Here is a 15196-nt window from a genome sequence, read left to right on the forward strand (position 1 = left end):
TGTTTGAAGCATGATACTTTGGGTGATTCGATTCTTGTGAGGCCCACGCCTGGTCACTCTGATTTGATTTTACTTTTCCTAACATAGGCTACGATTCACCGTCTTCGAGACGCCAAACTGATTTCCCAGATAATCACCCTTTTCAAAAAAATCGCATCCCAACAAGAAACGAATCCTTGTCTGATATACTATCATCCCCTTCAATTATCAACACTTATTTTTCATTTCATTCTTCACCACTACTTTTGTCCATTCTTCTTCGGTATTGGGTTGGCGGATCGCAACCAACTTTTACGGGAATACACTGCTACCTACTGTACTGGAATGTGAGGCCAGTCACGGCCTACCTACATTAACTTCCGGTAATACAAAATTGGGAAAAGGGAACATTACCCTGCCAACTATTAACCCTCACTAAAAAACTCACCACCCCATTCCATTATTTAATCCTACTCCAGGCCAATGGTCAGGGAGGACAGAACACAACACTCAACACTCCCTGCGAGTCTTCTGCAGTACAACCTCACAATCCTAAGTACTTCTCTGCAGCTGCCACCACCACCTTTATTTTCTGTGACTTATGTTCCATTTCTACAGTACAGATGACAACCATGGCTATGAATGCTAAGAAACCCACCTTACTGAAGCACATGTTATTCCCATCCCTCTCTATTGGTCTCTGCCTACTCACAGGAATCCCATCAGGATCTCTCACCCTGTACCCATCTCTCTCTACAACTTTCTTCACTGCTTCAGCATATGACACTTTCTGTACTACTCTGACGCCTGGAGTACTACTCTGACACCGGACACCTCCGATCTCCAGCGCCATGGGCACCCCCACAGTTTACACACACAACTTTCTCCACCAATACTACACATTCCTTAATCTCATGCCCTCCTACACACTTCTCACATCTAGGAATCTCCCTCCTACACACTGGTGCGACATGACCATAAGCTTGGCACCTATAACACTGTAGTATTTTCGGAACAGAAACTCTCACGGGATAACTAACACATCCTAACTTGACCTTGTGCAAAGACTCTGCATCAAAACTCAGCAGAACAGCCAATGTCTTCTCCATTTCACCATGCTCTCCACCGGGTCTGCATCGCTCCAAACGGTTGGCCTCACAGACACCAGGAATCTTCCATTTCAGCTGATCTTCCGCAATACTTAATGCCACCCACATTATCACGCCTTTCAACAGCGCCCTGCTCCGAAGAGCAAAGCAAGTCACAGTTCTTGTCCCTAATCACATGGTCCGGAGCGCCCTCTCCCTCTGGATGGAAGAAACACAATAAATCACTGTTGAGTTACTTTCACCAACTCAACAGTCCCAAACCTATTTTTCCATCCAACCTGAAACCACATATGGATCAGCCAGAATACAAGTATCCATTCTCTCCACAAATCTCACTCCCACTGGGCCAGAATCATCCTTGTCATCATCGGGACGAGGCTCCAACTCGGCGCTCTTCACCGCAGGTACTTCATCCTCACTCTCGTTACATTCAATTTTCTTTTGTAGCTCTTCCGAAAGTTCTGTATGATCCTCTTTTCCATATTCACTCAAAACATGTTCCACTTTTCTCTTTTTTTCCTTGTCCAACATTTTCTCCCTCATCAGATCTTGCAGGCTTGTGCAATCCCCCACTCCATATTTACTCATATGTTCCACTTTCCTCATTTTTTCCCGGTCCTCTTTCTTACAGGCCATCCAGCCCAAAGACGCCATTTTTGCCTCTCCTTCTCTACATGATGCACTTCTCATTTCAAACTCGGCATTCAATTACACCATGATTCCTGCCTCGACTTGATTGGTTCTTTTTTCCCATTCCATCAATTTACAGATAAGAAATTGTTGGATGCAACCAAATATGTGTATATGGCATTCAATCAAATACCCCTAAATGTGATGAAGGTGTCTGCTATTGGATATTGTCCTTGAAAAATAATTCCTTTTACATTTCTACAGCATTGGCTGTGCTAGTTAGGTCAATAATATGGTATCCTACACTATAACGGCAAAGAGAAAACGAGGTGGTCTTGTCGTGGGCAGAGAATTCAATAAAATGCACCCTTATGTGGGGGACTCAACTGCAGTAAAAGTTCTCCCCCTTGTGCACTTGAGAGGTATGGCAAAAATAAGTAATTGGGCCAAACCACTATTGCAAATGGTTTGATAAAATAACTATATTTGCAGGTGACAACTAAATTAACAACATATTCTACAGAAAATGAAAGTATATCAAACATATGAATATATAAGTTAAACATAAAGTATGATCAAACATATGAATATGTAACTTAAACATAAATGATGTCGGCCTGTTTTCAAAAAGTGAAACGTTGCAGAATATTGTTTTCATCCCCACGTAGTCATAAGTGGTATGATCCAATAGTATTGAAAGCAAATCTGCTGGATGTTTAGTTTTAAGGAGAGCGAGTACCGGAACTGGACTGTTGTCGTACAATCTTACAACGGTTATATTTACACTTTCTGTCCGCGATTAATACCGTAGTTTAGTGGTCTGCGCCATGGCTTTGTACGGGGGTGTCGGAGCCATGGCTTTACCTAGCGAGCTTATCGTCCATATATTTTCATTCTTGTCCGACAGTGACAAGCTTCGGGCCTCGTCCGTGTGCTCTCGCTGGAGGGAGTGTCTGTTTTACCCATCGCTTTGGACGGAGCTGAAGTTGCGTGTCGGAGGTGGTGCAAACCGGGGAGGCTCTGGCTCCGAACAGACCCCAAGATTAGAATTTCTCATGAGGAAGTTTGGCTCCTTCGTGCGCGAGCTACATCTCGAGGTTTCCCCTGTGGACGGATATCTAAGCCCACTGAGCGGAGTGGAGGGCAGGGTAGAACCTGTAGAACGCGACCCTCAATTGCTTGATCGCTGGGAAGACGCAAGGATCACCTATTTGGAACAGGTGTTGTGTGTGCTCGGATGTATTCGAAATAACAGGTAGTTGGATAGTTACTACAATTATTCAATACATGTTTAAAGCAAATTGAGTCAGCAACTCCATACGTGTCGATTTGAGTGTTTGTTGGGTCGTAGTCAGCTAACGTTAAGTAGCTAGCCTAGCTATAAACAAACTATCATTACGTAATCGGGTCATGTCGTTACTCTACCGATTTCTGCTTAACGTTATGCTACTTGTGTGGTTTTCAGTCTGTTGAAGCTATAATCTGACTACTTGGAAAAGGCATGTCAGTTTGAAGTCTGTTTTTCTGCTTGCCTTGCAAAGAATGTTGCAAGGAGTTTTTTCAATGACATTTGAACAACAATGCAGCAGCAGTGGTGGTCATGCTCAGGGAATCTAGCTAGGCTCAACCACTGAGGTCAACAATGACATTGGCAGCATGTTGTCATTCAGGGTTGGGTGGGTTACTTTCTAAATGTAACCTGTTACTACTTACCTGTCCAAAATAGTAATCAGTAACGTAACTTTTGGATTGTCCAAACTCGGTAACGTAATCTGATTACATGAAGTTACTTTTAGATGACTTCCCCTTAAGATGCATATGAAGAATGCAAACATGTATGTTACCAATTGAACGATATCTATTGCAGCATAAATACATGTTAAAGTTTACATAGCTGGCCTTTATATGGATGCTACATTTTAATTTATGGGTTGGTTATTTAGGGTTCTTCTAACCCATTGCTTTCTACTACATTTAATTATATCTTTACATTTATAACCGAAGTCTATCAGAATTCCAGTCATTCCAATTATACTACGTGATCTTCAAGAATAGGACTTGGAAGTATAGATTAGCCAAATTGTTTTAATTGAGCATAACCCCAAAACTAAGGATTTACTAGCCATCCCTACTGTTTATGATTTTGTTGTCATGGAGGATTGATTGGGCTCATTGATTCGAGTTGAAAAATAAATGCTGCGCTCATGGAATGGTATGCTTTGAGCACTATTGAAAAGTGCTATTTACATGTGAAAAATGAATGCCATATGCTGCATTTGCTATAGGCCTATTGTTTACTTTTTTGTTGGCTTTGATATATTGATAATATGCAGTTGTGTTAAAGGGCAAATCCACAGATGAAACAATAACAAAACGGTCGCCCCACCTCTGTTTTTGGTAATAAGTTGAGCGATGGGCCTGGAGAAATGTAACCACTCTCAGATTAGTAGACAGAGCTATTGATGCAAGGACTGACCATCCATGATATCAAAATTATTGTTTTATCCAGTGTTTGTTTAAATTTCCAATGTTAACAAACATTGGTGAAAAACAAGCTTATATTTTGGGTTCTCATGGAGTGTGACAGATGAACTAAGCTGATGACGCATTTAAATTATATTCTTCAATAATCAATGGATATACACTACCGGTCAAAAGTTTTAGAACACCTACTCATTCAAGGATTTATTTTAATTTTTACTATTTTCTACATTGTAGAATAATAGTGAAGACATCTAAACTATGAAATAACACATATGGAATCATGTAGTAACCAAAAAAAGTGTTAAACAAAGCAAAATATATTTGAGATTCTTCAAAGCATCCACCCTTAGCCTTGATGACAGCTTTGCACACTCTTGCCATTCTCTCAACCAGCTTCACCTGGAATGCTTTTCCAACAGTCTTGAACGAATTCCCACATATGCTGAGAACTTGTTGGCTGATTTTTCCTTCACTCTGCGGTTCGACTCATCCCAAACCATTTCAATTTGGTTGAGGTCGGGGTATTGTGGAAGCCAAGTCATCTGATGCAGCACTAAATCACTCTCCTCCTTGATCAAACAGCATTCCTAACCTAGCCCACAATGTCTGCTGTGTGAATCTATTTTGAAGTTTCAAAGGAAGATAACAGAAAGGCCATATGCAACGTTTGTGCTGCTATTATTTCCCGAGGGGAGAAAGTGAAATCGTTCAATACCACAAACCTAATTAGTCATTTGAAAGTGCATCACCCCCAGAAAAACTAAGCGCACACTTCCAACAACTAAACAAGTTCAAGTCCAGCAGTCATTTGAAAGAGTAAGAACATTTCAGCGAGACAACTCAAAGGCGAAACCCATTAAAGCCAAGATAATGGAATTGATTGCCCTTGACAATCAACCGTTCTCGGTCGTGGGGGATGTTGGCTTTCGCCGACTGGTCGAGCACCTCGAGCCCCGGTGCACACTACCAAATAGGCGCTATTGTCTAGTTTGAGAAACAGACGCCTCACAAGTCCTCAACTGGCAGCTTCATTAAATAATACCGGCAAAACACCAGTCTCAACAGCAACAGTGAAGAGGCAACTCCGGGATGCTGGCCTTCTAGGCATGGAAGACATAGCTTGGACTGTAGCCTACAAAAGCATATTCCTGCTGTTTTCCCGCGATCCATCAAATACATTTGGTTTGTCATCATAGTGGTCTCTGACTTACGGTCAGACTCTCACACGTTGAATAAATTTAAACTTGCACCTTTTTCATTGCTGATTTGAATGTCATTGAGAACAGAAGTGTCAAAGATTTTTTTCCCACAAACATCATTTCTGAATTTAAAAGTAATCCTTAAAGTAATCTAGTTTTTCGAAAGTATCTGTAATCTGATTACAATATTTTTGCTGGTAATGGATGACAGTTCGTTTTTTTGTAATCACTTGCATGTAACGGACTACATGTAATCCGTTACTCCCCAACCCTGGTGATGTACAACTCTGCCTTTTCAAACATGTACTTTCAATATGCTAATATCTTTTGGACACATTTGTGTCCTGAAAAGTTACACTTGCACTGCCACAGAGATGGCTTAAAAGTGTCTTGAGGCATTTCTTTGTTGATAACTAATTCCAGTGTTCATTCAATTACAACACACTTGTATAAGAGAGTTCGGGAGATTTAGTGGCACAATCAAATGCGGGAAGCTGGGTTTGTGGTAGTGGACCAAACTCCGTTCAATGGTGAAGGAAGTCACCATGGAGTGGAATTTAGTCTGCTATGTTTGTGGTGTCTAGCTGCTAGGTTTGTGGTGGACACCAGTGTGTGATGTTGAAAGGTATTTATTGTCAGAGGCTTTCTGGCAAATTGGTGACGACATGTATACTGTTTGATTGTGTTTGTTGCAGACCACAATTAGAACATACTATCACTGACCTCCACTATGGCTGATTTGTGTCCGGTTTTGACTAAAGCTCATATCTCTCTCTCCCCGCCCCCCACCCACCTCTCTCGCTCTCTCTCGCTCCTTCTCTCAGAAATCTCCAGAAGCTGAGTCTGTATGGGGATACATGCATTCAGGATGAGGGCATTCTGGACAGTGCCTATCTCCAGCAGGTTGACCAAGGAGGCAAGAAAATCAAAGAGTGAGTAGCTTTTAGGCAAGGCTACATCTTACCCAGGGCGACAAAAGGGCATACAGCAGGGCTCTACACTAACCTTTTTTACAAGGAACATGTGTGCGCCTAAATTGAAAAACGTCAGGACACATAAAGAAATTTAGGAACACAATGAAAATAATTTGAGTTAATAAAGCTAGGATCCTGATTTTTCTTCGAGGTCGCACAGCAAAATACTTAGGTTCACAATCATTCAAAATCACAGTACAAACTGTTCTCAGTTGAAATTCTGCCTCATAGAATTACATAGAACACATAGGTCATTTTAATAGGATCTCTGTTCTGCCCATACAGGTTTTGTTTTATGTATTCATTGTCAGTGAGTAGGCCTTTATTTGCAGAAATGGAACAGAGAAAAAATGTCAAAAGTTTTCAAACTTTCTGTGTTTTCCTCTGGGCTGGGGTAGGATCCAACAGCTGTTAGTGGAGGTTCTGTCTAACAGCAGGAAGATAAAGTGGCTGTCCTCCGCCTTCATGCTGGGCGTGGTGACCCCATGCTCCCTGGCCTCTCTGTCCAACCCCAGTGCAGGCTCCCTGGAGCACCTTGGCTTGCTGGACAACCAGCTGTCTTGCCTGGTCTCCCCTGTGGAGCTGGAGCGGCTGGTCCACCTGCGTTCCCTGGCCCTCGACTTCTGTGACTTCACCTCTGAGTTGAGCCACCTACTGGCTGGAGGAGACCGTGCTCCGCTACACCGCCTCTCCCTGATGCTCAACGGCGCTGCTCTGAAGGCTAAGCCGCTCGATGGCACCGCCAGTGAGGACGACTGGAAGGCCCTGGTCCAACGCAGCGCTAACCTGCGGGTCTACATGATGGCACTGGATGTGTGCAGCCAGGACCTGCTGAGGGTGCTAAAACCAAGCCTGCCCCTGGAGAGGATCCACCTGGACAGCTACTCTACCTTGGTAACAGACGGAAACCTGGAGCTCATTGCCCAGCAGTACAACAAGACCCTGAGCCACTTCGTCCTGATGAGGGATGACACCGGCTTCCCTGACCTTGGCATCAACCGAAACGAGGACCCGCTGGTCCTACTGGCCTGGCGCTGCGTACACCTCTCTGTATTGGTCATCCACGGTGAGCCTGGTCCAGATGTTAGCATTACATAGCTCACCACTCTTTTAGTGTAGCCTAACATTTTAATGGAAATTATTGATTTCCAATGGCATGGGTTCTACAAGATGTTCTGATAGAAATATTTATTGCTGGTTATTTCTGGGAGTAATGTTATGTGGGGCGGCAGGTAGCCTAGTGGTTAGAGCGTTGGACTAGTAACCGAAAGGTTCCTAGATCGAATCCCCGAGCTGACAAGGTAAAAATATGTCGTTCTGCCCCTGAACAAGGCAGTTGGATGTTCCTAGGCCGTCATTGAAAATAAGAATTTGTTCTTAACTGACTTGCCTAGTTAAATAAAGGTAAAATAAAAAATAAAAATAAAATGTCTAGTAGGGCTGACCCCATTTAGTCGACTGGTTGATTGATTGATTGTTTTGGGTGATAGGCTGCTGGTCGACCGAGTAGCAACAACAACAAAAAAATCATGGTGTACAAGACATCTGTCTGAGTGGACTGATCCATTGTGGAAGCCGTGGGGATGACACAGTCCAGCAGTCTAAAATGTGCTACTGAAACTGTATATGGTTATGTAAGAACAATGGTGCAACACAAATCAAATGTTTTTAACAACTGCGCCCTCTCACACTTTGGATAGTAGTCACTGTCCTCAGTTCTGAAACACATCAGTACACTGTTGAATTGGCGTCTTTTACTAGACCATGTTGCTAAGTGCGTAATAGTTAACCAGCATGGTGTTGAGAACAATGCTGTGGAGGTAGCAGCGAAGTTAGGAGAGATGAGAAAACAGACTTTGCCTTAATTGTCCAAGAAAATTAAGAGTGGAAACCCCAACTTAATTAGGTATATAGGCCTAACTGCTAATGTGCCTGACTTTCTAAATCATCCATAAGCCTCCCAACTGGTGCAGCGGTCTAAGGCACTGCATTGCTGTGCTTGAGGCGTCACTACAGACTCAGGTTCGATCCCAGGCTGTGTCACAACCGGCTGTGACCGGGAGTCCCATAGGGCGGCGCACAATTGGCCGTTTTTTCCTTGATCTCCTTGTTGTTATTATTATGATGATGATGATAATAATTATAAGTAATTTCATTCTCATTAGTCGGCTTAGTATAGCAGCCTTGTATAACCACCATTGAGCTGTAGGTCTAAGAGCGCATCCTGTTTAGTATTAATACTGTAACTTGGGCCTATATTTCAGTACTTACAGTTCATTCGGAAAGTGTTCAGACCACTTTTTCCACATTTTGTTACGTTACAGCCTTATTCTGAAATGGATTAAATAAAACATTTTCCTCATCAAGCTACACACTACCCCATAATGAAAAAGTGAAAACAGGTTTTTAGAAATGTTTGCAAATGTATTAAAAACATAAAACAGATGGCTTATCTACATAATTATTCAGACCCTTTGCTATGAGACTCGAAATTGAGCTCTGCTGTCAAGTGTGGGACCTTTTATATAAACAGGTGTGACAAAGGGTCTGAATACTTACGTAAATAAGGTCTTTCGTAGTTTTTTTTTTTTGGGGGGGGGGGGGGAGGCAAACATTTCTAAGTGCCTGTTTTCGCTTTGTCTTTTTGGGGTGTTGTGAGTAGATTCCTGAGCAAATGTTTTTATTTAATCTATTTTAGAATACGACTGTAACGTAACGGGGGATAAAGTCAAGGGCACTGTAAATAGGCTACTGCATGAATCAATTTATTCATTCATGTCATCACAGTCATTCATGATTTGAAATGCAATCAAGCATTTAAGTTTTTAAGAATTTTCAACCAACTCTCTGGTCCACTTATAATTTATTTTGTGTAGTTTACATTGTTCCAAACGGTCAGAGAAATTATATTGTAATCTAACAGCACCTGTTTGGCACACATAATATGCATGCAGCGCTTGCTCCTTACCTCATTTTTCTTGATCTTCAGTATTTTCCATAACTAGTCAAATTTATTCCACACAGCTGACTTCCCCTTTACCAGTAAGCAACAAGTAAACATTATCCTGTTTCGAGTTTACTTGTCAAGTCCTCTGCATCCGATTTGCTGTTACGTGTTCAGAGTTTCTAACGAATTTATTGATGTTATTATGATATGCTGTAGGTCAAGCCCTATTGGTCACGTAAAGAGAGCAAGGGTTGAGGGAATATTTTTTCCTAAACAAATTAGGGATTTCGGTAACACAATTTTTCAGTCAGAAATGGCAAATTATGTTGCAGCTTCTGCAACACGGACAGCGCACTGTTGATGTTCTGTGGTGTCGATGCAGCAGTGAGGAGAGCGAGACAACAGGAGCTAGTCAGTCACTCGCTGTCTTATTTTTTTTTATTTTTTTACACAGCGCCGCATGTCTGAGCCAATCAATTGCGGTCAAACTCCCTCTAGTCATTTGTGCCTTAATTATTTCAACAAACGGGTTGTTTAAAGCATCAGACAAGCTCAGTGCATATAGTTGATTTGATTAAAACTCATAGGATGTGTCAGTATATGGAAAAATACATGTTTTAAAATTGACCTATCGATTGGTTGAAAGAACAGTATCTTGGTCGACTAATAAAAATAAGGGGACAGCCCTAATGTCTAGTGTGTGTGTATTATAGAGGTCATATTGGCAGCATGTTCATATGTATAGAACAGATCAAATGGAGTTGTTTTACATTCAATATCCAGTATGTTCTTTCGACAGTGGCGTTCAATGTGATTCTCCTCTGTCTGAACACTACAGGCTACACTGTGTGGTCCCATAACCTGGTGGCCATCTCCCGTCTGCGTGGCTCCAGCCTCAAGGTCCTGGCTGTGTCCGAGGAGAGCATCGACTTCGACCCAGACCAGAGGGTCTTCATGGAAGGTGACCCCGTCCACAACCTGGTGAAGGAGGTGTCCCTGGGCCTGGGGCGCGTCTGGCACCCTTCTATGGACTCCAACCTGGTCCTCAGCGAGCCCACCCAGCACTTCCACAGGGAGATGCAGAGCTTCAGCTTGGGCATGTAGGCTAGAGCTGCAGCTACCAGACCGGGCAGCCATCTGGGTCGTGTTCATTAGGCATCAAACAAAAGAAAACAAGACCTAAACAGGAGGGACCCCACTTCACCAATAAGCAATGCACATTTTCTGTTACAACGTTTTCCATTGAATGACCTAATGAACACAACCCTGGTGTGATCTTGCCTGCTGCACATGCTGAGTGTTTGTCTTGATGATCTAATCACCTTATAGGTCCCATCTAATTTACATACTTTATCTTTTATTTGTGTTTATTTTCTTCTCTGTAGCATGAACTTATCCTCTATGTGCCGTGTTTATCAATATTAGCTCTATATTTATATCTATCTATATATATCCTGCTTATGATTAGGAGAGTATAGTCAAATATTTGTTTAGTAGCTAAATGAGCAATTGGTGTTGCAAGGGGGCTTTTCTACACAGCTAGTTTAGTTAGTTGTATTGCAAGCTTTTTGTTGTTGTTGCTTTGTGTTTTATCTTAGCAAGTGCTGAGTTATCAGTTAATCCACCTTGGCTTTTTGCAATGATGGAATCCTGTGTACTTGTTTGTGCAAATTTTTTTTTAAATGGGATATTAGTCTAGTAGTCTTCCGGTAGAGGGAGGGACCGTGCTGATGGAGTGTGTGGTTAGGCCTCCCTCAGCCTAGCAAGATCCTGTCAGCTCTTTACTTTTGTGTTTTGGAGATGATATTGTTGCTATGTTACGGGACTAAGATCCTGCTGGTTCTTCTCAACCCAGAGGTGGGATATGATAGGTTTCCACACTGAGTTTCCTACGTTCTGCTGCAGTACTTAAGTCAGGGGTTAGCATTGCGAGTCGTACGCTGCAGTTTGTTCTCAGAAGAATCCTCTGTGTCTCAGGTGGGCAAAACATGATTATATGAAGATGGTGATGATGAGGATGTATATACTATGAAACAATCAGTTAGTCTGTCAGTCTAATGCAGTTTTCTTCACATTTGCCTTGGAAAACCCTTTGTTTTCTAGTATCAATAGTTTTTGCCATCCAATCTGCCCCTTTTACCATGGGGTAAACAAACTTAGTCGTACATTTGTTTTAAGATTTAAGGTGTTTAAAGAATGGCAAAAAGCTACTCCTTGCACATGTTTCTCTTGTTCACAGCTATGTTGGCTGATTCCAGGGCCACAGTGTTTCACCATCTGAATGTTGGATGGAGGGAAGTATGTGCTTGCTTGTTCCAAATCTCAGGATTTTTGCACTTTCAGTAAATTTGTCCATTGAAGGCTTTCTTTTAATATAAAGCTTTCTGTTGATCTGCGGGCCAGTGTGCGTGGTGGTGTGACTGGATACTAATACTGTGGAAAGAGCTCTTCCAACACTACGCACACCAGAGGTTGTTGGTTTTATTTTTCTAGACGCGCCTTCTCGTTTCCTCTTAACCTTTTTAAAAGTTAACATCCTTGATGTGCGTCTGTGAAAATACTTTTAATGGCGTTTTCTATCGTGTATTTGACGTTTTTTAGAGCTCAGAGTAGTAGAGAGAATCTGAGGTTGATTGCTCAGTGGTAGATGTAAATATGAAGCTAACAACCTTTTTAATGTGTAAAGTTGCCTGCTATCCAGAATTCCCCTTGTATACGCATATCTTTTTGTTGTTGCTTGTAAAGCTCCGGGAGCCAGTCTTGACTGATAACGCAGTAGTGCTTGGAATAGGTGACCTGTGGTTGTTCTGTGCTGCTGAGACGTTGGAACATTCCGGAAAAGAGGTTTCTCTTGATCTTGTGTGACTTGTGAAGCTGTCGGTCGGCTATTACTATTTGTTGTGTTCCTCCGTGCCCATAACTTTCATTGGTACTACCAAAGCCAGCCATTTTAGTCAAGGAAGAGAAACACAGTATGCAAAGTTCTGTATATTGAGAAAAAATACGTTTGTTTGAACCGATGCCAGCTGTTTCTAGGCAATGTAATGATCAGCATATGGGATCCACTGCTAACCTGTTTAGTTGTGGCAGTAAGATATGAGCCTGCATGCACGGTTCACCTTAGTCTATCTACGGTTGATCCATGAGAAGTGATAACATGTATATCGTTTCAATATTCCTTTAACAGAGGGATTCTTACCTTTTTTTGTTTTTAGTACCACACCAAAAAGGATGTAGATAATATTCTATATTTGGAGTTAACTTGTTTGTGCTGTGCAGGGGTAGTGTAAGACCTTGTTAGAGGATGACAAATGCCAGTCAATTGTTAAAATGTGTAAAACATCCTAATGCTGTGCCTAAATCCAGTGTAGCTTTCGCTCTTTTTGTTGTTGTTCGTTCCAGTTCACCATTCATTGTCTAGTACAGCATTTGACTACCGTTAAAGCATCTCATTTCTGCATTGTGTGTGTGTGTGTGTGTGTGTGTGTGTGTGTGTGTGTGTGTGTGTGTGTGTGTGTGTGAAGTTTCAGAAGTGCATACATCAAAGAAGGGAGTGTATGGTGTGCCCCTTTCTCACCAGTGAGCAGGAAACAACCTTTCTCAGGGTTACTGTCAGTTGAGGAGGAGAGGTGTTCCATGCCTAAAAAAATAAATGATGAAAGTTAGGAAGAATCTTTTTTCCAACTTGTCACTGGATTAAACAAAACGGTCTGTCAGCGTGTCTGCATCAGCTGCCAAAGATAACTGTGTGAAACGACCCTTATGAAGTGCCCACGTGCTGGCATAGGGCAGGGCCAATGGCTGATCAGCCAAAATGTACTACTATGACTGCTCCTCCACAAATACTACTAGAAATATACCTACTGAATATTGGGTGAAGTTGGACCACATGTGGTGCACAGCTGTGCTGTGGCTTGGTCAACAACAGAGCTCTCGCTCACCAGTTTCATTGTGAAAAGTGAATGTCATTTAAGTATAGATAAAATCAAGTTTGGTTGACTCTTTCAGCCCTGTACGCTGCTATGAGACGTGTAAGGAACATTCCACTGGGGAGTTAAAAACCAACAGAAAATGGCCAAATGTCTGTATAAAATGTATTTTCCAAAATATTTTTTTTAGGGGTAATTGGATCCAGTAAATTATGCACAATTGGTCTTTGATGAAAACATGGTTTGCTGTGTGAAGTCATATAGAAGTGGTTGTGCAGCCCAGTCTCACTCTGCATGTTAACAGTCATAGTAGTGGAGGTATTTTCTTTTTATACTCTGTAGAAAAATACCAGTTGGGTTATTACAGCTTACAAATCAGTTGGATCTCATTTTTTTGTTCTTGACATTTTATATGCAATCACAATCCACATCTCTCTTGTTGAAAAGGAGGAAGCTATATAGCGACAGTGAGCTGCTTGAGGGCATGTCCATCTCAGAGAGTTACCTGTAGAACCTCATTGTGCTGCGAAAGCTACGGCTAAATGACCTCATACCAGCCTTATTAAGAGTGTAAACGCTTGAAGTCAAGAGACCTGAGTGAGTGTTTTGTTTTATTCCATTATTAAACACCTGCACCACTATCATATAACAGGTTCACTGTTGTGGGGGTCAGGAGGGAAGTGAGCTTAAATCAAGGCACATCTCTTAATGGCTGACTTGCATTACAGCCAAGTCAAACGCATATATTCCAGTGGCTTTTATTTTTCTATCACTTACAAATGGAAATAACAATGTGATTGTTTTAAGATCTTGACTCTTCGGAAGCCAAACTCTGTTTCAAAGGCTACCGTGGGTTACAGACATGGTCTCTATGAGACTGGCCAGCGGGCCCCAGTTTTAAGTGGTATGAATGTTGTGCATTTGTTTAAAATCAGGATATTTTATTGCAAAATAAGTCATGCATTACAGGTGGCCACCATGGGGCACGGGCAGTGCGAACACCTAGGCTGTGTCCTTATAAGCTTTCGGGGGGAAAAAATAACTGTGCGTATTTGTATATATCAATACATTAATGTATACTCTTATGCAACATATGTCCGGGTTCTATTTATGAACATTTGTAAGCTTTGATGGTTTTACCACTTTTGCTAAATGTTAAAATATTTGGACAGGTGTGTTCTGTCAACTTTGTCTCAAGTGAGCGCATAGCATTGTACATCTGAAAATGGGAAATCCACTGGTGCAGGTGTGAACATTTTTTATTCGAAAAAGTGATAACTAAAGAAGGAAAAGCCTAAGTGACATATTGGGTAAACCAGCTGAATGTTGAATGGTCCTTTTTAAACCAGTGAATAAAAGCATTACAAAAGACAAACATGGTCTTTGTTATTCATGGTGGCTTAATTTGAATTGCAATAATCCTGTGCTGATCCTAGTTTATGGCAGTGCTTTACCTTTGTAATTTTACCTCCCATTAACCCAGTGTACAGTTGAAGTCGGAAGTTTACATACATTTACGTCATTTAGCAGACGCTCTTATCCAGAGCGATTTACAAACAGGTTGGAGTCATTAACTCGTTTGTTAACAATTTGTGGAGTGGTTAAAAAACTATAGTTTCGGCAAGTCGGTTAGGACATCTACTTTGTGCATGACAAGTCATTTTTCCAACAATTGTTTAGACAGATTATTTCACTTATAATTCACTGTATCACAATTCCAGTGGTTCAGAAGTTTACATACACTAAGTTGACTGTGCCTATAAACAGCCTGGAAAATTCCAGAAAATATGTCATGGCTTTAGAAGCTTCTGATAGGCTAATTGACATCATTTGAGTCAATTGGAGGTGTACCTGTGGATGTATTTCAAGGCTTAACTTCAAACTCAGTGCCTTTTTGCTTGACATGGGAAAATCAAAAGAAATCAGCCAAGACCTCAGAAAAAAC

The 15196-nt window shown here is 41.6% G+C and overlaps 1 protein-coding gene across 1 annotated transcript; it reads left to right on the top strand.

Moving 5' to 3' along the window:
• The first annotated feature begins 2399 nt into the window (after nucleotides 1-2399).
• Nucleotides 2400-14626, top strand: LOC106601170 (F-box only protein 33). Its single transcript, XM_014193138.3, has 4 exons — nucleotides 2400-2973; nucleotides 6226-6333; nucleotides 6774-7441; nucleotides 10161-14626. Exons 1-4 carry the CDS (start codon nucleotides 2546-2548, stop codon nucleotides 10424-10426), a joined length of 1470 nt encoding a protein of 489 aa, XP_014048613.1. The 5' UTR covers nucleotides 2400-2545; the 3' UTR covers nucleotides 10427-14626.
• The last annotated feature ends 570 nt before the right edge of the window (nucleotides 14627-15196 follow it).

The sequence above is a fragment of the Salmo salar genome, chromosome 01, assembly GCF_965601325.2.
Source record: "Salmo salar chromosome 01, fSalSal1, whole genome shotgun sequence".
Lineage (NCBI taxonomy): Eukaryota > Metazoa > Chordata > Actinopteri > Salmoniformes > Salmonidae > Salmo > Salmo salar.